The following is a 27619-nucleotide window of genomic DNA, read 5'->3' on the forward strand; positions in this document are numbered from 1 at the left end:
CTTTTTTCATTTCACAAGGTTTAACTTTCAGCCACAGCTGCCAAATTCTTTCAATAAAAACAGTTGGATGACTGCACACGCATTCCTGCTCAGGAGTTAAGAGAGTAGCTGCTGAACATCGTGGGACATGTTACAGCTAAAGAGACGGATTCATCTCAAGACCCCCATAATACATCTAAAGGAATTATCATTTACAATGCATTAGTCAAGACTTATTAGAAGCAGCTTGATTAATAAAAGCGTCTAAAGGGGCTCAGACTGAAACCTTGTTTTAACAAGTGCATATATTTACCAAGGGTGGATTCACTGAGTGTGCTTTGATACAAACCCCAAGTGGTAACATCATTTCGGGTTAGCTGCTGAACTCCTCCGCTGAGGGTTCCTGACTAAACTGTGAACAGCGGTTATCCAGGGAGGGGATGGAATTATCCATTTACTGCTTCTATTCTTACGGGCTAACGTGGCATCACAATTTTCTCCACACTTAGCTTTTCCCTTATTTTCCCCACAGGCATAAAATTACCTACTTTCATTATGCCTACATTTCTTAAAGTATTCATGCACTTTGTCCACTTAGAGATGACAGAAATCCTTCAAGCTTCTACTCTAGAATGCACTTTGGAGTAAAAGTGACCCACAAGTGGAACCAAAAAGGGCTCACCACTGTTGCATTAATCTGTCACACTCTCCTCCAGCCCAGTCTGTCCCCCCCACAGACATCTGGTGGAATAGTAGTCAATTATACCTCCCCACCTTCAGTAGAGACTCGTATCCATCCCTGCATTTTGTCCATTCTCAGCAGCTTAAAACCTTCAGGTAACCTCTCGAAACCCACGAGATTCAACAACCCCCCCCCCCCCCCATCTGCACGTAGAGAGCGCCGCCTTTAACGTGACACAATCTCACCACACGTGGAGATTATTCAGTGGGTTTGACAGACACAGATAGTGAAATATGTGTTTGTGACGCTCTACCGACAGCACAAGACGCGTGGCAATTATTCGACTAAATGATTTGTTAAAGTCTGACACGACAAAAATGTTTTATGTTTTAATGAAAAACAGGAGAAATGAAAGTAACTGTTTACCCAAGTTGATTCTCCCTCTGGTCTAGACTCCATGTCAATGAGTCCAGAGGACCCCGAGGAGCTCAAAAGGTATTCAATCACTGTCGATAGCACACCGCCATCCATCCTCACATTCCTCTCTTTATGCAAAGTCCTCCGGATCCAGCTCCTCTCACACCCACCTCGCTTTGACTCCTCCTGGCTATCAGCCATGATCAATACGCGGGATTAAGCGAGTCCGTTATAGTGCGAAACCTGGACGCGCAGCCAAGGGACACACATCAAGCGGTCGTCTGTGTGGTGCGTTGTCTTTTCATCCTCCTCAATTAAAAGGATCTGCTTCAGAGACATAACTTCAGACACACACGGAGGGACTCCTCTGCAGTAGAAAGCAGGAGCATGAGGACCAGTTTTTTTCAGTCAGTCATTTCTTTCAGTACCCGTCTCTTAAGGACATCCAGTTTATCATTAGCCAGAGCTTCTCTCAGGGCCCTGAAGAAGGCCTGGTAGTGGGCCGTGTTGTGGATCATGAGCAGTACCCGGGCCAGCAGCTCATTGGTCACCAGCAGGTGGTGCAGGTACGCCCTCTGGTGGTTCACGCAGCAGTAGCAGCCACACCCCTCAACCAGTGGCCTGAAGTCATCTTTGTATCTGGAGAAGAAGTTCAAACAAAGTTTGCAAGTTAGCGGGATTCAGGAGCGCGGCCCGATGAATAGGAATCAAGTGTTCTGGATTCTGCGATCGCCGCCGCCACGAACCGCTTGTCTTTGAGATCGATTTCAAAGGACGTCATCCGCGATTGATCCGCAGGATTTGAGTCTCCGTTGTGTTGAGTCTCTCCCGACGCTTCCTTCTCTTCGGCCAACTCCAGCACTAGAAAAGCACACATGCATTAGTCCCGTCTCCAAAAATACACCTGCAGGCAAAAATGAAACAGAAACACTGACTGTAGCTTGACCCCTTTGAATCGCTGCTGTGTCCTTTATCCTTTCCACGGTTATAATAGAGTTACTTACTAGCCATGTTCTGACTGTCGTAAACAGGGAGGTGTTCACTGCAAGGTGACTTCATTGTATTTAATGCCAATAGAAAAGTAACCACACAAAGTGTGTTTTATGCACAGGGCTGTGGTTCACAGGAGGGAACAGTTGGACATCAGGGGAATAAGGGAGATGGAAAAAAATCACAGGCAGGAGGTAAAGATAGGCATGAATTTGATTAAAGATTAAAGGGTTTAAAGAGCAACAAAGAGCAAAATGGGTTTATCGCCAACCGAAACGGGTGAAGCGGAGAGCAACAAAGTGTATAAACTGAGCATTAAATTGAATAGCTTTAAAGAGGGAGTGATAAGAGAACAGCAGAAACAAAATGAGACTTCAACAAAGCTGGTAAGACTTAAAAATGAGGGAGAGCAAGTCTGTCTTATAACAGCAAAGAGCAGAAAGACGGCTTTACCAAACTGTGAGGGCGACAAATGGAAAACTTTAAATCTTTGCATATATTTACTTAATGTTTTAAAATCTAAAAGGCTGCAAAGAAATCACACAAAGATAACATGTTCTACACTTCCTTTCTGTTGGGACAACTCAGCTATTTGTCTTTAATATTTTTTTTAACTCCAGTAGCTCAACTTATTGACTGTACATTAGAAGTAGACATCATCACCGTGACAACGGCCATTAATTAGTGGACTACAGTTTTGAAGTTTCGAAATTTTAGCAGTCAATGTTTTTTTGAAACCAATGAACCGCTGAACAAGGAAAAAAATATATCAAGAAAAGAAATATCAAATTTCATGAACTGAAAACAATTAAAAAGTGTGTGACTGTTCAAAGTCATAAAAGTTTATAATATGGCAGAACTCTATTTTATATCACGGTTAAACAAGTTCTGGTCTCAATTTTAGCCTTTTGCCTTTTTGAGGCAGAATAGATGGAGGAAGGGGAGTTAGGGAATAAAGATCCGATGCAATGATGAAAACTTGAAAGTTCAAAAAGACGAAGCGTATAACTTGCAGAGGGTGACGGGGGAGGACGGGGCTGACACGGCATATAGTCTGCAGAGTCAAAAGGGGTCTGAACGGGAAAGTCCCCCCCCAAAGGGTTTTAGTAATTGGTTGAGAGGGGAATTAGGTTTTTCTCTTGAGGTTGCATCACTTCTCACCTCCACTGAACCCCACCAGACTACCGGGGCCGAGTCGATGAACGCCGCCACTGACACTGGATGCTGCCGGGTACCGAACTTCACTCCAGCTGTCGCACGCGGTTAACGCGACGTTTTAATGAAGCACAGAGTCGTCGGCAGGCCATCTCCCACAGATCCTCACAACGCTTTTTTAGCTTTTCACTCGGGACAGAATAACGGAACCCAGACTTAATGTTACCTTGGAAGATATGAAATGCGCCATCGATTGACTTCCATCCGGCCAATTACCTCAACACAAAAACACACACGCGCACATCCCCGACTTCAATAACCATGAGATCCAGCTCTGATTATAAAGCAAAATAAATCCATTATCCACAGGGAAATACACACACCTTTCCTGTTCATTATGTGAAAACCGGCTCAAACTGCAGTCAGACCTCCTCTTGCTCTCCCCAAATTGAAATCAGATCAAGGACTGATAATACACCGAAGATGCTGTGCAAGGTCTGTACCGTTTCAGTGTAGTAAAAGATGATGCAATTAGACGAAAATTCTCTGTTCAGCCTCTCTGCTTGGAGATGAATGACCCTTCAGTTTCATTTAAGCACAAACAACATTTCTGAGCATTTTCTAACTCCGTATCACAGGCCCCTCCTTTAGAGGGCTGCTTGGGTTATTAGTTTTCATATCTATTCAAGTTATGGGAAATATTATCCGGATCATTTTAGATTGTTTTTTTTAGTTTTAGATCTTACGAGTTATTAACCTGACAGAAGCAATAAATAATAGTATTGCATGACAAACAGCATTAGACACCATGAGGGAGTTTACTGTACATCAGGTGAATATAACTAAAAACGTTTGTTTAGCTAGTGAGATGTAAAAAAAAACCTTCACAGTAGAGTATTGATGCCTTTAAGGTGGGTAACATGTAATACAATCATCACCCAACTCACCTTTGAAAAACAGAACAAAGCACTGCAGCATAACAGGACCCAGGAATAACAGGACTCAGCATGAAAATGAACACTTGTATATTAAAAATGAATGTGAAAATTCTGTGTTGTTGTTCTCGGCTTTCATGTGTCGGATGGAGCGTAGCGCAGCTTTCCAACCCTCTGCTGGGATTAATATTGTAGCAATTAAAAAACCTTTTATTAGTCGAGCATTTTACCAAACGCTTTCTATTACATTGGGATGTTAATTTGAATTTTATTAATTGCTCCACTCTGTACCATTTGTTACATCAAAGTGGTGTCCCTTCTTATAAAAAATAAATATATTTAAATATTTAGTCATTGCGTCATCCACATCTGTTTTATTCACAGAAAATGTTACGCACACTTTCATTGTGATAAGTATCATATTTTTTATATGTTTTATTATAGTTTCATTCAATCCAAATGACAAAGTTTGATTCAGGCAAATGTTGCCAACTCCTGAATAGAACCGTGATTTAAGAAATGTTTGGGCTTTATGCAACGTACCTAAAAAGTCAGAGTGATTGACAAGAGCATGATAATCCTCTTTTTAAATTTGGAATTAAATCTCGAATTTAAATTTTAATGATAAATGCTCATGTCCAAAGCAAGTGACAGTTACATAAATAACTGCCGCGCAGTGTATGAACTAATGCATTTGTAATGGGAATCTTTAAGCAGCAGAGGCCCCAGGAGGGTCAAAGCAGATCAAAAAAAAGTTAAGAGCAGCTGAAAGTTAACAAGCGGGGATCTACATCTGCTGATGTTCCACTTGTCTGCCAAGATCCATAGCTGGAGCACACAAGAAACTACAAACCTGCATCTACACACCCAGGTAGGTCCTAATGCACGGTTATGACCATTAAACTGAAAAGCAGCATGCGTAGCCATTCAGTTTCCCTTCCGTAGCATAAACGCGCCTTAGCAATCAAGCTACACTCTGATTGGCCGATCTCCGCTTACGGGGTTGTGACAAAGCGAAGGGACCCCCTGAACGATGTACAATTAAAAGAAGAAAAGATTGAAACAAATTTGTTCCCCGGCGCAGCGATTCACCACACCTGCAGGGGGCGCTCTACCTGCGAGCTCGGGGTCCGAGGAGATGCCGAAGCCGAAGCAGAGAGCGCAGCCTCGCTCCGTCACCTGGGAGGGGAAGAAGCCCTCGAACAGGTCCACGCCGGCCTCCACACACGCCAGCACCTCATCGGGTCGTCCTACACCCTGCAGGAGCCTGAGGGTCACGCACACACACAAACACACACACACACACACACGCGCACACACACACACACACACACACACACACACACACCGGAGAAAACCGTCAATACAAAAGGGTAGGTTCAGAGCCCTGAGCCTTATGATTAAATAGTGTACTAGTGACAGTGTAAAATAGAACTTTAATGTAAATTCTGACTCCTTCACTCAAGATGATCCATATGCAAGATCATTAGCTGAAAAATATGCTTAAAAGTATAGTTGCATTTTGCACTAAATCTGTTTGGAAATCTTTTTCAACCGGATTCCGGTTCCCGCGCATTCAGATAAGGAATGATACTCCTGTGGCTTATACAATGTTGACCTGCTATATCCCACCACAGTGGGTCTATAAAATGGGTATCTGTAGCGCCCTTTAACAAAACGTGCAGCCTCGCGTGGTTGTGCGCGTCACGGGCTTTCAGTTAACTGGCTCCCGCTGACTCCCTGCCCAAAGGCATCAAAGTCAAGGCCAATTTAGCGCTATGAATCCACTCCAACATCTCCCCGACCAGAGGCACCAGCAAACAAGGAGACTGTTCACAAGAAAGTGTGGCGGCCAGATCTCCTCCATCACCTCTGTGAGAGGAGCGCTCATGTGAGGGAGAGTCTCCAGTGGAAAGCTTCTGAGAGGCGACAGGCTTCTGAAGATCAGAGAGCCTGTAACATCAAGGAAAAGTTTAGGCTTTAAGAGCCTTTTGAAGAGTGAGAAATATCTACAAATCAACACATTCATTAACGAGCAAAACCAATATGGGTTTTATTTTGCTGCGTGGATTTAGAGCTTCCAAAGGCCGTTTCTAAACCTGTGATTAAGTAGAGTATGCCGCTGTCTTATTGATGCCAAGATAATGAATAACAGGGTAGCATTTGTCCACCCAGCTTCTATGCCTCCTTGTGTTTGCAGCTGATTTAATGTCTTCGGTGACTAATTTCCAGCTTAACACAGTTGCATGATTAGTGTGTGTGTATTATTGCAGCTGTAATCAATGAACACATTTATTCCACAGTCTCAGGCTGACCTGGGTTTGTCCTCAGGCAGCTCCTCGGTCACAGCAGCGATGAGCTGGGTCCTCAGGGCCTGATGCATGGAACCCGTCTGTAGGCCGTCCAGGCAGAATCCAGCCACGGGCCTCTTGGCCGTCTCCCTGCCAGAGCGCACCCGCTCTTCCAGGATGTCTCCTCCCTCCACTACCCCAAAAACCTCCACCCCCTCCAACTCCTGGAAAAGCAGAGAGAGAGAGAGAGAGAGATAATTAAACATGATGTGAAACTCAGAGATAATAAGACCTAATAAAAGGAGTGAGGAAAAAAGGTATATTGAAACATAAACGTCCTTTCTCCAACCGTACATTGTACAAACACGCATTTTATTCTTGTCAGAGCCCATCTGGGTTTTGATGCCTCAACGTGAAGCTGAGTGCTTATCATCAGGAAAGGAAGAGTAAAACACAATAAACAATGTTCTATAAATCAAGCTACAGATCTTAAAGCTGTAAACTAAATAGATAACTTACTTTGGAGCATAACTAAGTTAAGGCGTCATATACCATCTCCTGCACTTCTTTGTGGGGATCAACTTGGTTCTCTCTAGCGTTTCACTGCTTTTAGAGGATAACGTTAATTCCATTATTCATGCTTGATGCTCGGCAAGAATTCACAAATTAATGGGTTCCTCCTAATCTCACCGCGTTTGCAGCCGCAGCGGCACGTTGCAACTACAACAAAAAACACCCGACTATCAATCATTGTGATGTGCACTTGTGCCGCGCATGATTGATTCACAAACGTAGAAGAGCAGTGATGTTTAGGCTGCTTGTGTGCGTGTGTGCGTGCACGTACCTGGGAGTTCTGGTGAGCCAGCAGACACTCATCCAAGTGGGCGAGAGTTCGATCCACCGACTTCCGAACCCTTTTGCGCGAGGTGCCGCTCTGCCACGTCTCTCCATCGGCCATGCTCTGGTACCAGTCCGGCTGCACCGTCTTCTGGAGAGCCATGAACCTGGCCACGGTCAGCTCTATCCGCCCACCGCTGCCCCACACGGACACCGTCTAGCGACGGATGTAAAGCAAAGGCACTTGAGATGGAAAACAAAACAAAAAAAGGCTCAAGTGAACTAATTCTCTTTAAACCGATTGGCAGAGTGGAAGGAACACAAGTGCTGGATGAGAAGATCGATGTAAATGCTCAGCATACGGAACAGAAATCAGACTGAGAATCCAGCTCATTGCCAAACCAGGTCTTAAAAGTAAAATGAATTTGCTTTGTTTATTTGGTCTAGGAGACAAATAAAGTTGAATAGCAAAAAATCTTACAAATGTTTTAAAAATACTATTAACATTACTAAAAAACATATGTATTATGAAACTGTTGAAAAAAAGAGCTAGACGATCATCAAAAGTTTTCAGTATTGATTGAGAGAAAAAATTATGCAATATACAGAGAGAAAATCACAAAAACAGCACACAATACACAAGTATATTGTGTAATACACAAGTATATTGTGTAATACACAGTTAGCCTGGACCTGTGTGAAGGCAACTGAATCTCACTAATTATCAAAGTGCCAAATGAAGTGTGAAATGTGGTTTTATAGGGGGAGGGGGGGGGGGGGGTAGTGTGTTATTTCTTCGGCGAAGTCTCCACTGGTTACCTAGCAACTGTTCCCAAGCAAAGAAATAGTCTGCCACACAACCCCCATGAAATCCCTACTCCAGAAATGTCATTTTGGAGCTTTGCAGGTGCCGCTAGTTTAGCGCACAGATGTGAGAGCGGCGTTGATCCTCTCATCGTCTTGGCATCATCTCCCAGCATGAAACAGAATAAGCACATGTTCCAAAATGTGGAGCTGTTCCTTTAAGCAGGAGCTTCTTCTCACCTTGTTAGTGGTGTAACCCGTTGGGCAGGGAGTCGCAGGGTCGTGCAGCGAGCAGTACAACACGGTATTGTGAAGACCTGCACAAAACAAAAATAAATGCAAAAAGGAGGTTAAACAAAAGGGTTACGTTGAGCTTCATTGCTGCATGTTAATGTGACGAGGAGTGCGGGGAGAGAGGAATGAGGTGTGGCTTTATCGGCAAACACAGCTGCAGCGCAAGACCAAAAGGTGAGAAAACAAAGAGCTTATAGGCAGCAAAACGGCTGTTATTGTTTCTAATTATTCAATCACTGCTCTTTGCTTCTGAGACTTTAGAGACAGCGCGGCAGGAATCCCCAGAGTAAAAACAAGGAATTACATTTACAAACTGTTTGGTTGAGGCAGAGCACGAAGGCTACTGTTGTACAGCAAAGCTACATTATTTTATTTTTATTGCTTTGTATTACTCAGGACGGCAACAACTTCTGCTCAGTGTCCTGGAGCTAATCAGCAACAACATGCTATATATTAAGAAGACATTTCCTTATATATTTCGTTTTAACAATCTATCCCAAAGAAAGAATATTAAGACACCCCAAGCGCTTCAGATGAAATGTGTGGATGCTTGATATTTACATCAAATACATGAACTGGTCACACCAGCAGAGGATTTGCAGCCTGGCGGAGGTTCTTCTGATGTAGTTTGCATTTTAAAATTACACCAATGAAGAAGGTTAAAGGGGATATTTAAAATAGTTCAACAGAGAGTCTCTCTTCCTCTAGCCTCTTATTCTCTGACATGGAGATGATTTCACTCGTAAGAGACCAAAGCTACTTTGGCTCATAAACACAGTTCATATGTTCTGCTTTTCAACAGAGAAATACTGATCAGTCCATTAATACAATTTGAGAAAGTCATTCTTACAAGCAATCCTCCTTTAAAGATACAACTCTCAAACCAATAATATTTGTTCTCTCTTTAACAAAAAAAACTCCATACAAGGTTAAACTGTTGTGGAGCTTTTGATAATATCAGTGTGAAGTTGGCACTGAAGGAATAGAACAGCTTCTGGATGAAACGTGTGTTAAGGCTGTTGTCTTAAAGGGTGAGAAGGAACTCAACAACATCTCAGCATAAAAAGTTATTGATAAAACTATTTGTATTAACCTGCTTTGCTTTGCATTTCAGCACTGACTGGCTAATGTAGAAATATGTTAAGCTGCTACTCATCTCTAGTTTTTCTAATATCTGGTTAAAAAGAGTTTCAAACTATTTAATTGAGATGTAACAAAAAATGTGTTGGATGCCTGTTCAAGTTGGTGCCTTTATTAAGTGTATATAAATAAAATACATTAATACAAGTACATAAGAATATGTCTAATCGTTGATTTTTGGTCTGCTATAATGTCACAACTTATTGTCACTTTTACTCTTTTGAAAAAAGATTGTACTAAGGGAAAGTGAGAGGAAGAACAAATATGTGATTGATCAAAAGTACCTGCAAACCTCCTGAATCCATCCTTGAACTCCTCCAAAACTTCCTGATGCTCTGCTCTTAAAAAAGGGAAAAAATAGTTCAATTTCAGAGAAAGTGATGCGTTTATTTTATGGTTGTTTCATTTAAGAAGTGACAATATAAATGAGATGGAGAGGTACACGTTAGTTATTGATTATATCATTTGGAAATAGTGTTTCAGGTGTTTGCTGCCAACAGCAAATTATTGTGTTAAACCGAAGCCCTTTGTTAGCTTTAGTATTGCGTGCTTACGATTCTTATGATGCTTCTACAGGTTTCGATGTGGTCCTACTGTGAACCGAGTGAAAAGATGCGTGTTATGATGCACAAGCTTACATATTGGACAGCGTGACCTGCGTGACAGCGGGGAGGTTGCTCAGGGTCTGCAGGGTGTCCCGGGTCAGGTGGGGCACTGTGCCCAGGTGTGTGTGCAGCAGACATCCCGGGACCTCCAGAGAGTGCTGCCCCGTCTTGCCAAGATCCTTCAGGACCCCCAGTCGACCACTTCCCTGGACTACACGGGACAGCTCCAGCTTCATCCTGCAGCCGGCCATGCCAGTAGCTTTGAATGGATTTACGGAACGTAACTACACGCACGAACGATATCTAAACCACCACGAGTTTGGACTACAGTGGCATCGCTTAGCAAAACACACGGGATGTAACGTTAGCCCCTTTAGCTAGGTAGCCTAACCACATTCACGTCTTATTAACGCTCTCTCTGTTACTTCTCCTAGCTGACGTTGAAGGAGTGGATTGCAGTTGTAGTGGGAATGCTTACATATGTGTTTAGATAAGCCCAAATTCCATTCACTCGCCTACAACTTGCTACGCTAACTTCCCAATGCAGCGGCTGTATCCTCACGAGGCTGCATACGTACATCGATTGCGTCACAGTGGCTGCGACTCGGCCGTCACGTTCCGTCGGTTCCTTCAAATGTGGTCGACGAGTGCAGTCTTCCTGTCCCCAATTCGGAGGCCACATCATTTAGTAATGTAATTTATAACCTTATTATATCACTTTTAGTTTTAAAATGGCGTGTTCTTAAGATACATACGTCGGGAGAATAAATGGCTCATAGTTGTAGCTCTTTATATGGTAACGTTAACTCCGTCGTACCTTAAAGTTCGCGAGGTTAACTAATATCTTACTGATATTACGTATTTGTATTAATAGAAATGGATCAAAGTGGACTAAGTTATACAAGTTATGAGCCTGATCACTTTCTAAATCCAGTTAACGTTGCATTACAAACGTTTAGATTCAATACACAAAGAAACCAAACTTGGTTGATTTGCGACTTATGTTGGAGGAGTGATTATACGTTTTGTTTTAGGGAAATGTTCTTCTTTCAGCCTGAAATAATAATATAGTGATACGGAGGCAATGTATATCAATGTATATGTATACATTTAAACAAATAGGATTACGATGGTTGGCTGCATTTGTAATGTTTTTTTCAAGGCTTTTATTGTCAAGCGCAACAGGTTGCTGGGCAACTGGAGCGGCAGAGGAAAAGCTGGTGACGCAAAGGGAAGTCCAAGGCAGGAAAGGGCGGATCACAATTAGCAAAAAAAAGTCGACTTAATATGCCGTCATCATCAACACAGAAGTATTAAAACTACCAAATTCGCGGTGGACTGCCTTTCTCATCAAACCCCCAATATATTGTGTCGTGCTTCGTGAAAGAGTTGAATACGTTATCTTGAATAGTTTTATTCTATTCAAGCATAAAGGCTCACTTAGAGAAATGAACGAGGTCGCCATGGTGACCAACCACAACAAAGCGAGTCCAGTGGCCCACGTAGTCCTAAAATGCATCGTCGAGGCAGCATTAGCCCATGAGATGGTTAATATATTGCATCCCCCAGAATCCCGTGTGACTAAACATGCACATGTGTTTTTTTTACACCTTTTCTTTGTAATGACTTCTCAATACTTTTTGTCGATAAAACAGTTGTGAAATAGAGGACACCGCCAGGAACGTTACTAGCCAAGACTGATGATGACATTCCCGGGTCACAATCCTCACCTGTTCAGGTGGCGGGGAATTGGCAAGAGCAGAAAACCTGCGGACAAGGTACATTTAGGCTTTGAATTCATTTTCATGGAGTTTCTAATTATATTTGAAAAAACGTTTTGTTTTATTCTATAATAGTCTACATTCAGACTCACATTAACTTTTCCTTTTTCATAAAATGTCTTTTTCAATATATTTCGATTTGTTAGACCTTTTTGATTGATCTAATTTCCTCAAGGGACCCGGTATGATTGTGAAAATGCCCTTATTGAAGGTATGAAGGAAGGCCAATCCGTTTTATTATGTATGAACGATTGGCTCATGTCGGGGAACGGATTATAATTGTCATAATAAACCTACAGATGAGCTCTCTACGACACTCGCATATCCTGCAGCACCTGAGACGGACACTGCTGAATCGCTGCGAGTGAAGCATCGACTTTGGGGAAATGATTTGTTAAGTAATCTGCTGATTCAAGGCAATGGGTAAACTTTCCTGTGAAATAATCCGGATCGGCTCGGATGTGGTTTGGCACACTGTGCCCTCAGCTCAAGGTGTCAGTGAGCTTGGCTGGGAATTTTCCAGCAGGCCGAGATGACTGTGAGAACATCTTCATGGGCCCTGTTATCTCTCTTTCAAACAGTGACAGCTTACGGTTGGCTTTCCTTTTCTTACAGATGCATGTGAAAAATGGCGATATCGACCAGTGGAGAAAGGTGACAATTTAGTTTAGTTTTTATATGATTATCTTTATTGCGTTCGGTTTTGGACTGTTTGGGCTGGATAACTGCAGCAATTTGTAGATGTCACCTTTTACTTAATGGCTATTTAATGTTACCAATTAATCCATAAACTAATCGGTGGTGAGGATAATCATTGGTTAGTTTTTTTCTTCTTGTCTTTAGCGTGTGGAGGAGGCCTCAGAGTTTGCTGTTTCGGAAGTCTTCTCCCACAAGAAACCTCGTTCAGGAACCCGCTGCCAAGCTGTGCCGCTGCATGGCTCTGACCAGTTACGAGATCACGATGAGGCGTACAGTGAAGGTAGGTCAGCATATAGGGGAAAAAGTGTTACCTATATAATAGAGTTGAGCCTTGGTACCAGCTGAAGGCTGACAATTACATTTTGGGGGGTGGGGGGGGGGTGCTTGCAGCGCAGGCTCTTCTTGGTGATTGGCTGAGCAGTAAATTGCGGCTGGAGCTGGAGGTGGAGGAGGAAGATGACCTGATGTGCGGCAATGAGAGGAGGAGCCCCGCTGCGCCGGCGACTGCTCAGCCTGCTGCCCTCAACTACAGCAAGTTTGATGGTAAATAGCGAGGACGGAAAAGGAATGTTACCAATTCAATTGAGCTTCCTAAACCAGTTCTAATTAAATGGGAATGTTGGGGTTCACCTTTGACGTTACAAACCATAATAAATAGTGGGAATAATTAGTGCGGATCCAAGTGACTTCCACATCTTCGATGTTAGAGTTTCTGTGAGTTTTTAAACCCATTCATATGTTTAACTGCACTGGACCTGAACAATAAAACATAATATATATTGTCCATGGTTAATTAATGTTTTCTGTAATAGATTATATACCTCGAGCAACTATTGGATCTCTGAATATTGATATTCACGTCATGGTCAAATGAAAGGACACAAGGAAAAACTATCAAAAAACGTATTGGATGCTTTTTAAAACGGTCAGCAACAATAAATAGCACCAATGTTGATAGAACAAAGATTAACATACTGGTGATTTTAGTTGCGACATCATGCTTATTTTTCACACGCTGCACAACGCTCCGTAGATCTGTACAACTGCCTGGCCGAGGAGGAAGAGCAAAGTGCTGTTAACAGCGTCCTACAAGACCTGATGGAGCAAGAGGTGTTAGACTCTGCGGTGATGGAGGAACTGGCGCTGGACGTTGGACAAAAGAGGAAGAAGTTCAGAGATCCGATTGTCACCATGGCAGCGCGACAACTTCAGGTATGTCGGGCAAAGTGGGGAAACTGACACTGAGGGTTAAATCAGCCGGAGTGAGAGTCGTCTCCTCACCTACATTAATTGCTACCAATTGACCCCTGAAGGTGCGAGAGAACCGAGCCCGGCGGGAGTCCGAGAGGCAGAGGCAACGAGGGGAGAGGGAGGCTCTGCGTGATGCCAGGGAGGAGGCAAAGAGGAGGGAGCAAGAGGAGGAGACAAGAAAGAGGCAGCAGGCGCGTAGACAGGAGGAGATGGTGCAGCAGGAGATGGTGACACTGCGGCGCGTTATGGAGGAGAAGAGAGGCCTGGAACAGCTGGTTCGACAGAGGTACGGCGTTCACAGCCACCACTGGCCTGCGCTGAGGCGCTTATCGCCTGAGCAGCTGTGGGAGGGAATGGCCGGGGGGGAGGGGGGGGGGACTGCTGTCTCAGACTTTGAAAACCCTTCGATCAGGGGAGGTAAGCCGGTTTTCTGACTCAGACCAGTGGAGGGTACAATAAGCTCTTGGCCAGCACAAGAAGAGTGGGAACCCACCAAGGTTTTCTTCATCGCAACCGTAACCTCGGGTAACTTTCATCTTACTGTAAAGTCAACATGACAAGGCACAAAGAACTTGTCATAAAAACAAAGGCTATAAACCAATCTCATGGTCACCTATTTTGAAAATGGAGCATATATGAATGACTCTTTATGGGGCGCCGGTAAACTAAATGTTCGGTGATTCCACAGGGAAAGAGGGAGAGTGGAAGGCATGAGGACAGCCAGAAGCTTCCAGTCAGCTCCTAACCCCCCCTCAAACCAGCAGCCGCAGGAGAGAGAGCGACTTTATAAAGAACAGAAGCTTCAAACCATGGTTCTCATGGTAAATCTCAAGGTGGGTTGAGTGTACGTCTAATGACTCAATGTAAATTGTATTTACACGCATTTCCCCCGCGTGTTTTAGTGTCTGCAGAGGCATTTCTCTGGATGGTATTCGGTCGTGTTGGACCGAAGGCTACGTTTAGGGAAGGCCGCGGCGCTCTGTGACTGGAAGCGGCAGCTGCGAGCGTGGCGGGCGTGGCGGGCGGCGGTGTGGGCAGAGCAGCAGCGGCGAGAGCTGGTGAGAACAGAGGAGGATCTACGAGCTGAACACAGGCAAGAACCTCAATGAAATCTTTGTGGGTCTGATTGCCAATACTTGTACCACAAAGGACACGTTAATTGTACTAAAACATGTGGCTGTTTATTAGAACCGTACCTGATTCCTGTTACCTTGACGAACTAATCATTGATGGTGAAAAAATGACATCATGTCTGTTCCATCCTCCAGACAATCCAAGCTGGCTGTTGAGAGTGACCGAAGGCGGTTACTACGGCGATGTCTGAACGAGTGGCAGCTGCGGTGTCGGATGGACAAAGAACAGCGGGGGCTTTTGGCCCAGCAGCAGGAGACCCGTCGCAAGATGGCTGCCTTGATCAACGCTGCATCAACAGGCAAACTCGTGGCCACTGAACCCCCGAGGATCCAGGCCATCATGATCCCATCACCAGAGCCACCAGAGAAGGTGAGAGGTGCACTCACATGCTCATCTCTTCAATGCAAAGGGACTAACGTCAACCTCTTTGTTGATGCCTCCCTACTGCAAATGAGCTGACAAATCACATTTTTACCCACTTGAGTGAAATCATGAGCAAAACATCGGCCCAATCTGACCCAAGGTAACCGTGAAGCTTAAAACCACTCAGGCAACAAATTCGTTTGGGACTTTAATTTAAATACTAATATAACAAATTGGTCAAAAAACATGGTCTCTTTGCATAGCATGAACCGTAGTCAAATAGGGAGAAAAACTCTGGAGAGAGTGAGAGCAGGAAAGAAGGGTGGTGTGAATATAGGGGACGGGAAAGAATGTTAGATGGAAATAAGAGGGTAGTGGCACAGAGCTCGAGGGAGGGAAGACACAGAACTAGAGATGAAGATGGAGTTCATGGTGGATGGGTCCATGCCGAGGTCATCCTCACGATGAAGCCTTCACTGCTTATATATCAGAGTTCCTGGAGCTCTGTGTTAAATTGCACTGGGACACTGTATCCATGTTACCCACCTTCAGTTTTTTCGAATGGGTTCTTTCATATATATTGCCATCTTCATGTCCGCTCTGTTTGTTTCCCTTTGTGTTGGAGGATCACCAGAGGTCAAGCGCTTTGGCCCCTAAAGCCTGCGCGGTCGCTCAGCATGGGAACCCTGAGGGTGCCGAGGCCCGGCCCGCTCTGCCGTGGCAGGTGACCAGACGCCACGCGGCGCCGACCGCTGCAGAGCTCCGCCGGGCACAGCGGAGACTCGAGGGCGGCGGCTTCGCCGGTTCGAAAGGCGCCGCATCGCCGGGCGGCGAGTCGGAGACGAGACGCGGCGTCCAGCGGCAGATCATCGCGCAGCAGAGGAAGCTGTTGAAGGATCAGCAAGAGCAGATCGCACAGCTGAGGAGGGAGCAGAGCGTGATGGGTTTGGAGCTGGAAATGGAGAGAACCGCACAGCTCGCTCAGCTGTCGGCGCTAAGAGGAGCGAGAGCAAAGAGCTGCGACTTTGATCCCGGAGAGCAGAGGTAGGCTCTCTGTAGAATGTCTAGGTGGCACAAAAAAAGCTTTAGATGTGAGGGCGTCATATTCGCCCATATTCATGCTGTAACTGATCCCTTTATACATGGGCAGTACACACTTCACCGCTGCTTTAACATCAACTTGAAGCCATCGACAAGGACTGTTTGGTTTGCTAGTTAGAATAATGTTTTGAAGATTCTTATTTTCAGGGGATTATACACAAAAAAACACATTAATCTTTTAAACCATTTCTGCTGATGTGACACATTTCCTTTTTAATTGTGTTATCATGAATGTGAATAGATTCTTGTCCTGTTGCACTTTTAGGAGAAGGCCCAATTACTTACAGAAGGATAGATTGTATAACTGGTTGAAAAGGCACACAATATGACTTACAAAAAGGGGAACAAAATTCTGCATTTACATACACTAAATAAAGCTTTTAGAAAGTGGTCCAGTGGGTCTAATTCTAAATTCTAATATCTTCTGTTGTCTTCTAGACAAAGAAAGACACTCTAAAACTGCAGTGAATCGGGTAGAAGTTATTATCCCTTAATAGCTTTTCTTATTATACACAGGTCTCCTAGGAATAGATTCAAAGAAACCACTGCGGATAGAAGTTAAAGCTTAGCGAGAAAAGAGGAGCGGGGGGCTGTGCAAAAGTCCATAGCTCATATTTTCTACATGAACGCTGGTATTAATGAAGTAGTATGTGATTGCAGAAACTTTCCAAGAACCTTGAAAAAAAGGTCGGCCCTTTGCCTCAAATTTAAATTCTTGTATTTGTATGGAGAGTTTGACGCAGTGCTGTTTGGGTTCAAAATATTTTTTTATTGAAAAAGTGAATAAAGATAGGGTCAAAATACAGTATATCGTGGAAAGAAAAGTGAAAGAATATTCGGTGGGAATGTTTAAAAAAAATATATATTATATTGAAAAATGTTTTGATAAGTCAAAAAATCTTAGGTCGAAATGAATAACGTTGGAATAAAACTTTCCTGGCGAGATTCAGCTAGACTTGTTCCGACGGAGCTATTGGCGCTTGTCTCGGTGCTTCCAGCTGTGATTGCTGCTGTTTCAGGGCATCAAGAGTTACTGATGAACCTGAGAGTCTCCATCCACCGCCGAGGAAAGCTGTCACGCGGCAGACGTGCTCCCATCCAATTGTCACGGGTCAGTGGGCAATGTCCTTCACTCAGAGAGCTGCAAAGCACAGTTATGACATCCACAAACACATAGCAGGCACGTATCATCCCCCAAACATAAAATGCTCTTGCTCTTTTTTCAAGTCTTTTGCATGACCCTGAAACACAACTATGGGGATTCATCATTTGCTTATTTAGCGGCTAATAGGTCTATCGTCCCACAACACAAATCATCCTTTCAGAATATGAAGGGCGCGTCATGTTTAAGCATCCATACATCTAGTGCTAAACTCCCTCTTCGTCTCTTTGAAGCCATGGAGGTCCGAGCACAGCAACGTGCACAACGAAGGAAAGAAATCGAGGAACTGAAGAGAAAAAAGGAGGAGGAAAAACTGGTGAGCGAGAGATTGAAGAGTTCTGTTTCTGAATGGTTTTGTCGGATGAGTAGCAAGATTAAATAGTATAGAAATATCTAAAAACCATATATATAATTGAACCTTTCAGGCTGAGATGAAAGCTGCCGAGGAGCAAAGGCAGCGAGAGGAGGAGGAGGAGAAACACAAAGCAGCTGTAAAGAAAAGAGAGGAGAAAAGGCAGGAAAGAGAGGTGAGGTCCATGGATCAATGACACATCTAAATACAGGAAGCAGTAACACTGAGCGACATGCAGCAGGACTGTACTCCCGAGACCCCTATGAAACATTAAAAAAATATTGTCACCTCTTTTTGTCTGTGCAGAGGGAAGAGGAGAAACAGAGGCAACAGAAGAGGCAACAGGAGCTCCTGAAGCTGGCCCGCCATCATTACGACAGAAACCTGCTGCTACGGCGAGGGCTGGCGCCATGGAAACGGCTAATTCGCATCAGACAAGCCAACGTACAGGTGGATCACCCGTGTTGTCCTTTCGGCTGTCAGCTATAGCAACACACAGACTCTTTAATCAAAGAAATTATACATGCTTTTTATGTCCTGCCTGTTTCCTTAACTGAAGCTCAGAGCTTTTTCTCTTCATCTATTTCCCCTTTTTTCTGGCATCTATTCATTTTTTTAATTCTACACTCTCCATTAACGTCTTTGTTCTATTTAATAATTATCTTACCATTGGTAATATTTTTTGCATTAATTAAGAATTAGCATGTAAAAGTTTTTCATTATTATTACCATAACCATCAACCACATGCTCTGTATAACTTTAACACAGTAAATAGACTGAGCCACGTAAAAACTACTGTAATGAAAATACACAGCTGAATACACCCCGAGCCAACGGCAAAGCTCCCCGCCATTCTGTTTAAAGCATGATTTGATCCTCAAAATGTTCCTTTCTGCTGAACCCCTACAAAAAAACCTAACTCGTGGGAATACATCACAGCCAGAAATAAAAACTAGTAAAAGTTCAATTGAGAGATGCAGTCAAAGACAGGCACTTCATCACTCCATAGCGCTACATTTCAACGTGCCAGGTTTGATTAAGTACGGATGTGCTCATCAGCGTGCGTCAACACTTTTCTTTTCAATCCCCGCCAGCTGGCTGAGAGGCATCACAATCTCCTGCTCCTGAGGCGGTGCACGCTGGGCTGGCAGCAATCAGCCAGAGAGGCGCGGTCTGAGAAAGAAGCTTCTGTTGACCAACTGTACCGGCACTTCTTACTTCGGAGGAGCTTAAGCTGCTGGAAGAGAGTGTGTATATACACCTCCTAACGTGTGCACACACACACACACACACGGTTAAATATCCAATCAGGATTGCAGTCTCCCCATCTTATGGCGGAGACTGCACTAAACCTTCTCCCAATCTTCTCTTTTACTTGCACTCAATCATGTGTTCAGAGTGCCCAAGACTTTAAGGAAAAAAAACAATTTTTTCCTTTTTTGTGTTGAGGCTAGTGCTGTCCTCATCACTCAAACCAAATTGCCGTTGTTCCGTTGTGTATTTTCCTGCAACAAATGCGGTAAGCATCCTCCCATCTCTGACGATGTGCTGTGCATGTTTCAGCTGAATGACTGGCGGATGATTCGAGAGGAGAGAGCCCAGTGTTTCTATCGCACGCGCACTCTCAGGAGGTTTCTGCTGGCACTGCTGGACCATGTGACCCAGGAGAGGCTTGTGCAGTGGGACCGTCAGGAGCTGGCTCAGGAGCACAATAACAGGTCTGCTTCCCGCGACGATCCCATATGTTCACTTGTGTGGATGCAAGCGTGCTAATCCGGTGTCAAATTAAATTTAACATCCTGTTTAATTACGTGTCAGCACTAGTTGGCTACACGCTCGTTCATAAACAAACACTGCAGAGTATAAAGAAAAAAGATGAATTGGATCAAATGGAGTTGTTGCACATTTAACAATACATTTTCCACTGCAACTACTTATGCATTATTATTATAAACGACACCATCAACGCTTTAACGCTCAAATCCGTTTTTCATAATAAAAGTCTCGTCCCATTACGTTTAACATCCGTGTTGTGCTGCTCAAGTGGAAACTTGATATGGCGTAGTGTTTATGGCCCGACCGGTTTGTAGCCCTGCATATAAATAAAAATCTTTCAAATGTGTATATATATATATAAACTATACATTTACCTCACGTGAAGTTTGTGATTGGATGCTAAGACCATTCACTAGATCAACCGGAACTGTCATTTGCATTTCAATGCTTTTGCTGGATTGCTTGCTTCCAACGAGTTCAAATGTGCAAAACATTTAGGTTTCTATTACGCTTGGTAACAGCGTCATTATTTTGTTCCGTGTTTTCCACTGCAGACTAAATTAATAGTTTTCCACATCACTGCTCCCACCTAATGGTTTCAGTGTCATTGACAGAGAATGTGAGGGTTTCTAAACTTCAGCTCCTCAGGTGACGTCGGCTAAATGACCACTGCATGGAGGTGAATTCCCACCGGCTGCCCAGCTGCTGTTGTCAATAAGCTCCCAGTGACATTATGTCAAAACTCATTAGGTGTTGTCAAACCAGATGTCCCCAAAATTCTGTTTCTTATTGCGCACTTGTCCTGCTCCCATCTGTCCCCCCACCTGCCTGCACTTTAGACGGTTGCTGTGGCGATGTTTGCAAGCCTGGAGGCAGCTTCCCTGTCTGCTGCGCAAGGAAAGAGTGAGAGACGAGCGGCGGGAGAAGCTGGGAAGGAGAGTGACTGAAGTTCTGCCGGATTTCTGCTCCAATCCACCGTAAAGCCTCTGGGAGCAACAGACTACAGCAACATGCCACGCATACAAACACAAAATGAATACACTTGCACGTGTCTCAGTCATTTAATGAAAATAAATAATTTCATACAAACACAACTAGAGCCATACAACTTTTAGGATTCAATCGCTTTAGTGAAAACAGCAACAGCGGAATGTCCTGGAGTGCTAACTTCTCAAGGTGACATTAATGTGAACCGGGGTGTTTGCTTATAAATAATTCAGGAATCCATTTTAACCCGATGAGAGTAAAAGTAACTTAATATATTCATGGATATCCAATTATTCATCATGTTAAATGCAATGACAAACTGTAGCACTTTAATTAATGATGATCTGGCTCGTGCTGACATGTTTCATTCATCTGTGATAAATAATCCATGACGCCCACAAGGTCAAATTAGGAACCCTCGTCTGAACACTGCAGGTGTTTGTTGAAGACAGCGTGTGCGGGGACAGCATCTTACAAAAGGTTGTCAGCCCGTGCTTTGTGCGTCACTGAGGCGTCATGTGACGCTGCCGCCGGGACCAGAGCAACTATTTAGTCTCGCACTTTTCTTGTTACCCGACGCCCAGCAAGACACTAGAATGTAGAGGACACACAAAGACAACGTTCAAATGAAAAATGAGTTTTTTGTTTCACTGCAACACTCGTGACGAGCGGATAGAGAGTTGAGGTCAGTGAGAGTGTGCACAGCTGCACAAAGGAGATGCCGGTTGTGGGTGACATTATTGGAAGTGAATGTATCTTATTGTAGCTTTTATTGCTGTGTCAAAAAATAAATAACTTCAATCCAGGAGTAAAAGTAGTCCTGCAACCAGAGGGGGAAATCAGAGTGAAAAGCTCCATGCTGCCACCCAGTGGACCTGAACAACAACAGCGGCCATAAGCTGCAGACTTGTGTTTTAACATGAGGGTTGGGAAGCAGCGTCTTACACCAGGTCTGTTGGGGCGGGAGAGGGTGGATTTGAGTTTTCTCCCGTGGTCATAAACTCGGCCCAGTTGCCACGGAAACCTTTAGAGTAGACACCCGTGTCTATGACGAGTCCCCAGTAGGCGCTGCGAGCGGTTCTGTCCCTCAGGGCCTCGCGGGCCTCTCGCTCGGTGACGTTGTGGCTGACGTTGATGACCTGCACCGTCAGCAGGTGGAGCAGCCCACAGGTCACAATACTGCTGTACCATGCACAGGTGAAGCGAAGTGCAGTACTGGACAAAGACAATGAAAAAAGATGGCATTTTTTACTGGTATCGATGACCCTCCAGAGAATTACATCTATCTTCTTAACCGTTCACTTTATCTGGTCATGTGACTTAAGACAACAGTGGAAACGTGAGCGAAAATTGTAGAGGCGTGGGCCAGTTTGTCCTATTTAGTGTAATCTAACCATCTATTTCATTACCATGGCTGAATGTTTAGCTGATTTTTACCTTTTTTTGGTGAGACAAGTTTTCAGAACTAAACCTTTCCAAGGTACCACCACAGTAACCAATCCGATCAAGTGAGGGTTAAAGTTGTACTTTGTACCTTTTCACAGTGTTTACACCTATAACAACCCTCTTAATAATAATAATTATGCTGCTTTAGTTTTATACTATAAAACAAAAAAAATATATAACTCAACTCATCCAGCTCAGCGGGCGCTCTGTACCTGGACTGCTCGTAGACCCCCGGGCAGTACAGCAGGGCAATGACGAGGTGTTGATTGGGACACACACTGCGCAGCACCAGGCTGATCCCGTACAGCGACGTCAACAGGAAGAGGACGAGCGTAAGCAGGAAGCTGCGGTGGTTGGACTGCCCCACGCAGCTGTTTATCCTACTCGGGCACCAACGGAGGGGACACACGGACACACACAGAGAGACAAAACATCGTACTGAGACCCAGGGGGTTACACTACAATACACACATGCAGGAGCACACAAGTAAGTGTAGGACGGGATGATTGCAGGGAGCGGTTTGCTGTGAATGTGTGTGTGTGTGTGTGATGACGGCTCAATAACAGAGAAATGGTGAAAAAGAAAAAAACACAGCAGGTGTGAAAAGAACAAATACTTATTCAGTCTGAGTTGATGGCCTGACCCTGTAAAGAAAGACAGTCACTTAACGGCATCGTCTTGACCATTTACATGACTTTTAGATTTATTAAATAGCTGATGGAGAAAAGATGACAAACAACTTGTGTTTGCGAAGTGAAAAAAAGTGGAAAGAACAGTGAAGACAGAGTGAGAGGTGTTTTTTTTTTTTCTTTCTTTTTTTCTTTTTTTTGGAACGGCACCCACCAGACGCAGTGGTGGTCGAGGCGCAGCACGCAGACGCCACAGATCCGACAATGTCCCGCCCTCGGGGGTCGCACCACCCTGCACGCCTGACACCAGTTCCTCCGCCCGCTTTCCTTCAGCTCCGCCCCCGAATCCTCCGCAGAACCCGCCCGGTTGGCTACGGTCGTGGTCACGTCCCGCCGACCGCCGTTGGCGGCGGGCTCTCTGTCTGCCGCGGGCGTGTAATACGTCACCGTGCTGTGGACGGCCTCCCGGTTCGGCCGCACGACGCCCGGACCTCTCTTGGTGAGGACCAGGGCTACCAGGGTGAGCGTGACCCCGACAGTTACCACGGCCAGCTGGACCGGACCAACGTCCCCGTTGAGAAGCACCTCGGTGACGAACAGGTAGTACATGTACGCCAGGGAGAAGAGGGCCAGGCTGAGGAAGAAGAGGGTCCGTCCCTTCTTGCGGTGGGTGAAATAGTAGTACCACAGCACCAGGCCGGGCAGAGCAGTCAGAACCACCAGGCCGAGCAGGTAGTGGAGAGCGGCGACGTGCAAAAGGACCGGCAGGAGAAGAAGAGGAGGGATGATGGACAGGTCTACTTTTCGGGCGCCGCCCCACAGCCAAGGCACGCGGAGGCGGTCTGTGACGTCCGCGGCCACATGTGACAGGGATTCGGGTTTCTGAGGCTCCCGCTTCAGAAACCTGAAAGAGAAACAAGAGAAATGTTTTTTCTTGTGGGAGCAGTACATTTGAAAGGTGAGATGTATTCGTGTCAGATCAGAAGTTAGTTTTGGTTTTCCACCTCCAATGAAAAGCAGAGCTCAACAAAGATCTAAATGTATTAAAAATCCTTAAGTTGGACACCAAAAAAACCCTTTAAAGTGTATTTTGCATCGAGTTTACATCTCACCGGTCACAGGCGTCATCCAGGTCCTCACAGTCACAGCAGCAGGCTCCCACATGGCTGCGCTCTCCGAATCGGTTCACATACTCACAGCAGCACAAGATCTGCTCCTCCTCCGGCACCTTGTTGGCTCGCTTCTTCATGACGAACAGCCTTGCAACCTTTTAGATTAGAATTTTTTTTAACAGCGCAGCAGTAACATTGCTAACATCGGTCCCACATCTGTTGTGATTTAATGACTGACAGGAACCGATCGGTCTCACTGTCGCTGCAGCCTGCTGGTTTATTTAGACTGATGGATTTGGGCTGCGGTGAGGCAGTGGAAGCATGTATAACAATTACAAGGTCTTCAGTGTCCCTTCCATCACACAGAGCAATGCTAGTGAACTAGTCAATGGGAACAATCCCTCAGCTCAGTTTGGGGGAGGGGGGTCTGGACCTGTCGAATGAGCCTCCGATTAGCGATAAATCAAAGCCTGACATGGTGTTTTATTAATATTTATCAGCCAGTGTTACCGTAAAATCTGTCAATCGCAACACAGGGGAAAATGGCAACTATTCTGAGAATGTCTACTTCTAACTTATTTGTTGTGTTATTGAGCGGACTCAGTGGCACATGAAGTCACAGCTGCACTTATTCCAGCTGCAGAGAGGTGTCATTTACCATCCAACTCTACCGGAACGAGAATTCCCTAAAATATTTCATAATATCATATGTGTATTCGACATCAAGAGAATAACACCGAACAAATTAGAGCCTCTGTACCTTGTTACTTGATTTAAAAAAAAGTGCTATTGTGGATGCTTTCTGCACTGAAACCAGGCCCTGAGGAAAAACAACTTTATTTTTTATACATGTTTCAAGCAGCACGTTTAACGATCGACAAGAGGCTACCGGTCGCGGTTAACCCAGATGTTTTTCCCCTGGTCGCACATCCGTGACGCTGGACCCACGCCGCGTTGTATCGAGGCTTTAACGTCAACAAAAGCCTCAACGCCGCTGGGACACAACTTACCTGCGAACACAGAGCCGCGACATGCCCACACCTTCGTTAAAATGTCGACTGAGGCGGTTTCAACCCGCCGAAGCTGAATGGAAGTTTTTTTTCTTCCTTTCTTTTCTCTGACGTGAGCGCGACGTAACCGCGGAAGTGTCGAGAATAAAAGCAGCCGGTGTGGGGTTCAACGGTCCCGTAGCCCCGCCCCCTCGTGACGTCAAATGAGCGACAAGGCCCCCGCCCTCCGAACAGATGACACACAGCTGACTTCACGAGCCGCACAGAACACCGAGTTCAGAGTAGGAAAAGAAGCCAATATCCCTCTTTGAGACTGGAAACAAGTTGATGAGCAGATCAAGATATTGACTGAACTGTATGCCGCCCATGTTTGGACAAAATAAGTCAACAGCCGAATTACTGGATAAGAGTGGGATTTACGCAGGAAACCACCCTACTGTAAAAGGTGTGATGTTTGTGTGAATAACAAATGTTTAAAGACTGGCAAGAAGAAGATCTGCTAAAAATATAATTTACAATAGAAATACCAGAAAAGTAGGCCTACTTGTGACTTTGACAATAAGTTTCTCCATAAAACTAAATGATTTGCTTATATGATTTGATGCAGTTTTAGATTTAAGCATTAACTGTCCACACGTATTTCATTGTAAACAATTTAATTAAATAACACTGTGATAGGGAACATTTTTTCATACTGGGATGGGCAACTGGCGGCCCCAGGCCATTTTTGTCATAAATCTTGCCAGGAAGTGCGCTCCCCCCTCAATCATTTAAGTTGCCCTTCCCAGATATAAGGGTTATATTCACAACATTTACGTAACATAAGCAGGCAGTGCTATATGTGTCACAAAACCAACTACACCAGCAGACTAGTGTCTGAAAAACAGCCAGTCAAACAAATTACTTCTCAAAATAAATGAATAAAGTTAAGTACTGTTACTGTTTACAAAAAGTATAGAGTGATATTAAAAAGTGCTCAAAAACCTAGTAAACAACAACGAACTAAAGGTATACTTCATACTCTTGTGGCTAAATAAGTTGAACGATACAGTGACATATATATATATGATAGGGGGGTGGGGGTGATGGCTGGGGGGTGGATAGAAGGGATACTTATACTTAAATAAGTTGAACGATACAGTGACATATATATATACTGTATATATATATACTGTATATATATATATATATATATATATATATATATATATATACTTCCATGGAAGTCAATGGTCAATGGGGTCCATCAATTACTTTTGTGTAATTGATGCTCCACTGCCAGCTTTGATCACCAGGGACTGGGAGTCAGTCAAGAGAGAGTGGGTACACTGGTCCGTGGCACTTCCAGTAGTTCTCCGCTTTGTATGGGGTTTTGGGAACGGAACAGTAGATATGCTTATCTACTGAGTCCGCAAGGATACTGTACTGGTCGGTGGTTGTGTCCGACCGATTTTGGTGGGCCAGGGCCATTTTTTTGTCCTAGTCCAGCCCTGGGCTCATCAGCAGAGCCCGGGGCCCCCCCTGACTGACTCTGACTCCCAGGTTCATTCACTTTGTCACTTTCACATGTCAATTTTTTTTTATCATATAGTATCTTTTCTCCTCCCTCCCTTAGGATAGAAGGGATTTTGGGGGTGGAGAAAGACACTGGGGGGGGGGGTAATATGGGGGGAGGGGGGATGGCTGGGGGGTGAGGAGATGGGATTTGGGAGGGGGGGGGGGAGAAGGACATTTGGGAGGGGCATATTTGAGGGGGGGGGGGTGGGGGTGGCTGGGGGGTGGATAGAAGGGATATATATATATATATGTACATATTATATATATACACTCACCGGCCACTTTATTAGGTACACCTGTCCAACTGCTCGTCAACACTTAATTTCTAAGCAGCCAATCACATGGCGGCAACTCAGTGCATTTAGGCATGTAGACATTGTCAAGACAATCTCCTGCAGTTCAAACCGAGCATCAGTATGGGGAAGAAAGGTGATTTGAGTGACTTTGAACGTGGCATGATTGTTGGTGCCAGAAGGGCTGGTCTGAGTATTTCAGAAACTGCTAATTTACTGGGATTTTCACGCACAACCATCTCTAGGGTTTACAGAGAATGGTCCGAAAAAGAAAAAACATCCAGTGAGCGGCAGTTCTGTGGGCGGAAATGCCTTGTTGATGCCAGAGGTCAGAGGAGAATGGCCAGACTGGTTCGAGCTGATAGAAGGGCAACAGTGACTCAAATAACCACCCGTTACAACCAAGGTGGGCATAAGAGCATCTCTGAACGCACAGTACGTCGAACTTTGAGGCAGATGGGCTACAGCAGCAGAAGACCACACCGGGTGCCACTCCTTTCAGCTAAGAACAGGAAACTGAGGCTACAATTTGCACAAGCTCATCGAAATTGGACAATAGAAGATTGGAAAAACGTTGCCTGGTCTGATGAGTCTCGATTTCTGCTGCGACATTCGGATGGTAGGGTCAGAATTTGGCGTCTACAACATGAAAGCATGGATCCATCCTGCCTTGTATCAACGGTTCAGGCTGGTGGTGGTGGTGTCATGGTGTGGGGAATATTTTCTTGGCACTCTTTGGGCCCCTTGGTACCAATTGAGCATCGTTGCAACGCCACAGCCTACCTGAGTATTGTTGCTGACCATGTCCATCCCTTTATGACCACAATGTACCCAA

At 44.7% G+C, this 27619-nt stretch overlaps 3 protein-coding genes across 7 annotated transcripts; 1 reads left to right on the forward strand and 2 right to left on the reverse strand.

Annotated features, from left to right (window-relative positions):
* Nucleotides 1-1037: 1037 nt before the first annotated feature.
* On the reverse strand, nucleotides 1038-10806 carry qtrt2 (queuine tRNA-ribosyltransferase accessory subunit 2). 3 transcript variants are annotated; one of them, XM_037455891.2, is made up of 9 exons: nucleotides 10708-10806; nucleotides 10163-10388; nucleotides 9809-9864; nucleotides 8331-8407; nucleotides 7294-7503; nucleotides 6474-6673; nucleotides 5256-5425; nucleotides 1825-1939; nucleotides 1038-1717 (listed from the first exon to the last, which is right to left on the reverse strand). In XM_037455891.2, exons 2-9 carry the CDS (start codon nucleotides 10378-10380, stop codon nucleotides 1483-1485), a joined length of 1281 nt encoding a protein of 426 aa, XP_037311788.1. In that variant the 5' UTR covers nucleotides 10381-10388; nucleotides 10708-10806; the 3' UTR covers nucleotides 1038-1482. The 3 variants fall into 3 exon arrangements, with proteins under 3 accessions (XP_037311788.1, XP_037311789.1, XP_037311787.1); XM_037455892.2 differs by lacking the exon at nucleotides 10708-10806 and having other exon boundaries at nucleotides 5274-5425; nucleotides 10163-10697; XM_037455890.2 differs by lacking the exon at nucleotides 10708-10806 and having other exon boundaries at nucleotides 10163-10697.
* Nucleotides 10807-10850: 44 nt separating this feature from the next.
* ccdc191 (coiled-coil domain containing 191) lies at nucleotides 10851-20804 on the forward strand. The gene is made up of 17 exons (XM_037455885.2): nucleotides 10851-11907; nucleotides 12526-12564; nucleotides 12754-12889; nucleotides 13000-13152; nucleotides 13643-13821; nucleotides 13923-14146; nucleotides 14549-14693; nucleotides 14763-14953; nucleotides 15129-15363; nucleotides 15983-16401; nucleotides 17478-17569; nucleotides 17854-17936; nucleotides 18046-18147; nucleotides 18279-18422; nucleotides 19068-19220; nucleotides 19537-19691; nucleotides 20589-20804. The coding sequence occupies exons 1-17, from the start codon at nucleotides 11830-11832 to the stop codon at nucleotides 20728-20730; spliced, it is 2670 nt and encodes an 889-aa protein (XP_037311782.2). The 5' UTR covers nucleotides 10851-11829; the 3' UTR covers nucleotides 20731-20804.
* zdhhc23b (zinc finger DHHC-type palmitoyltransferase 23b) lies at nucleotides 20796-25093 on the reverse strand. 3 transcript variants are annotated; one of them, XM_037455886.2, is made up of 6 exons: nucleotides 24935-25092; nucleotides 23925-24079; nucleotides 23027-23716; nucleotides 22368-22562; nucleotides 21682-21951; nucleotides 20796-21327 (listed from the first exon to the last, which is right to left on the reverse strand). In XM_037455886.2, the coding sequence occupies exons 2-6, from the start codon at nucleotides 24059-24061 to the stop codon at nucleotides 21306-21308; spliced, it is 1314 nt and encodes a 437-aa protein (XP_037311783.2). In that variant the 5' UTR covers nucleotides 24062-24079; nucleotides 24935-25092; the 3' UTR covers nucleotides 20796-21305. The 3 variants fall into 3 exon arrangements, with proteins under 3 accessions (XP_037311783.2, XP_037311785.2, XP_037311784.2); XM_037455888.2 differs by having other exon boundaries at nucleotides 22395-22562; nucleotides 24935-25091; XM_037455887.2 differs by having other exon boundaries at nucleotides 23925-25093.
* Nucleotides 25094-27619: the final 2526 nt, after the last annotated feature.

The sequence above is a fragment of the Pungitius pungitius genome, chromosome 19 (assembly GCF_949316345.1).
Source record: "Pungitius pungitius chromosome 19, fPunPun2.1, whole genome shotgun sequence".
In the NCBI taxonomy this organism is placed as follows: Eukaryota; Metazoa; Chordata; class Actinopteri; order Perciformes; family Gasterosteidae; genus Pungitius; species Pungitius pungitius.

What these genes read in the sequence shown, in the direction of transcription:
- qtrt2 (XM_037455891.2), bottom strand. Translation starts at nt 10,380, where the DNA reads ATGGCCGGCTGCAGGATGAAGCTGGAGCTGTCCCGTGTAGTCCAGGGA. An exon ending in TGGATTCAGGAGGTTTGCAG is followed by an intron (nt 8,408 to 9,808) that starts GTACTTTTGATC and finishes TGTTTTGTGCAG; the next exon opens with GTCTTCACAATACCGTGTTG. An exon ending in ATCGATCTCAAAGACAAGCG is followed by an intron (nt 1,718 to 1,824) that starts GTTCGTGGCGGC and finishes CTTCTTCTCCAG; the next exon opens with ATACAAAGATGACTTCAGGC.
- ccdc191 (XM_037455885.2), top strand. Translation starts at nt 11,830, where the DNA reads ATGATGACATTCCCGGGTCACAATCCTCACCTGTTCAGGTGGCGGGGA. An exon ending in GATCTACGAGCTGAACACAG is followed by an intron (nt 14,954 to 15,128) that starts GCAAGAACCTCA and finishes TCCATCCTCCAG; the next exon opens with ACAATCCAAGCTGGCTGTTG. An exon ending in CACCAGAGCCACCAGAGAAG is followed by an intron (nt 15,364 to 15,982) that starts GTGAGAGGTGCA and finishes TTTGTGTTGGAG; the next exon opens with GATCACCAGAGGTCAAGCGC.
- zdhhc23b (XM_037455887.2), bottom strand. Translation starts at nt 24,061, where the DNA reads ATGAAGAAGCGAGCCAACAAGGTGCCGGAGGAGGAGCAGATCTTGTGC. An exon ending in CTGGATGACGCCTGTGACCG is followed by an intron (nt 23,717 to 23,924) that starts GTGAGATGTAAA and finishes TTTCTCTTTCAG; the next exon opens with GTTTCTGAAGCGGGAGCCTC. An exon ending in CTCGACCACCACTGCGTCTG is followed by an intron (nt 22,563 to 23,026) that starts GTGGGTGCCGTT and finishes GTGCCCGAGTAG; the next exon opens with GATAAACAGCTGCGTGGGGC.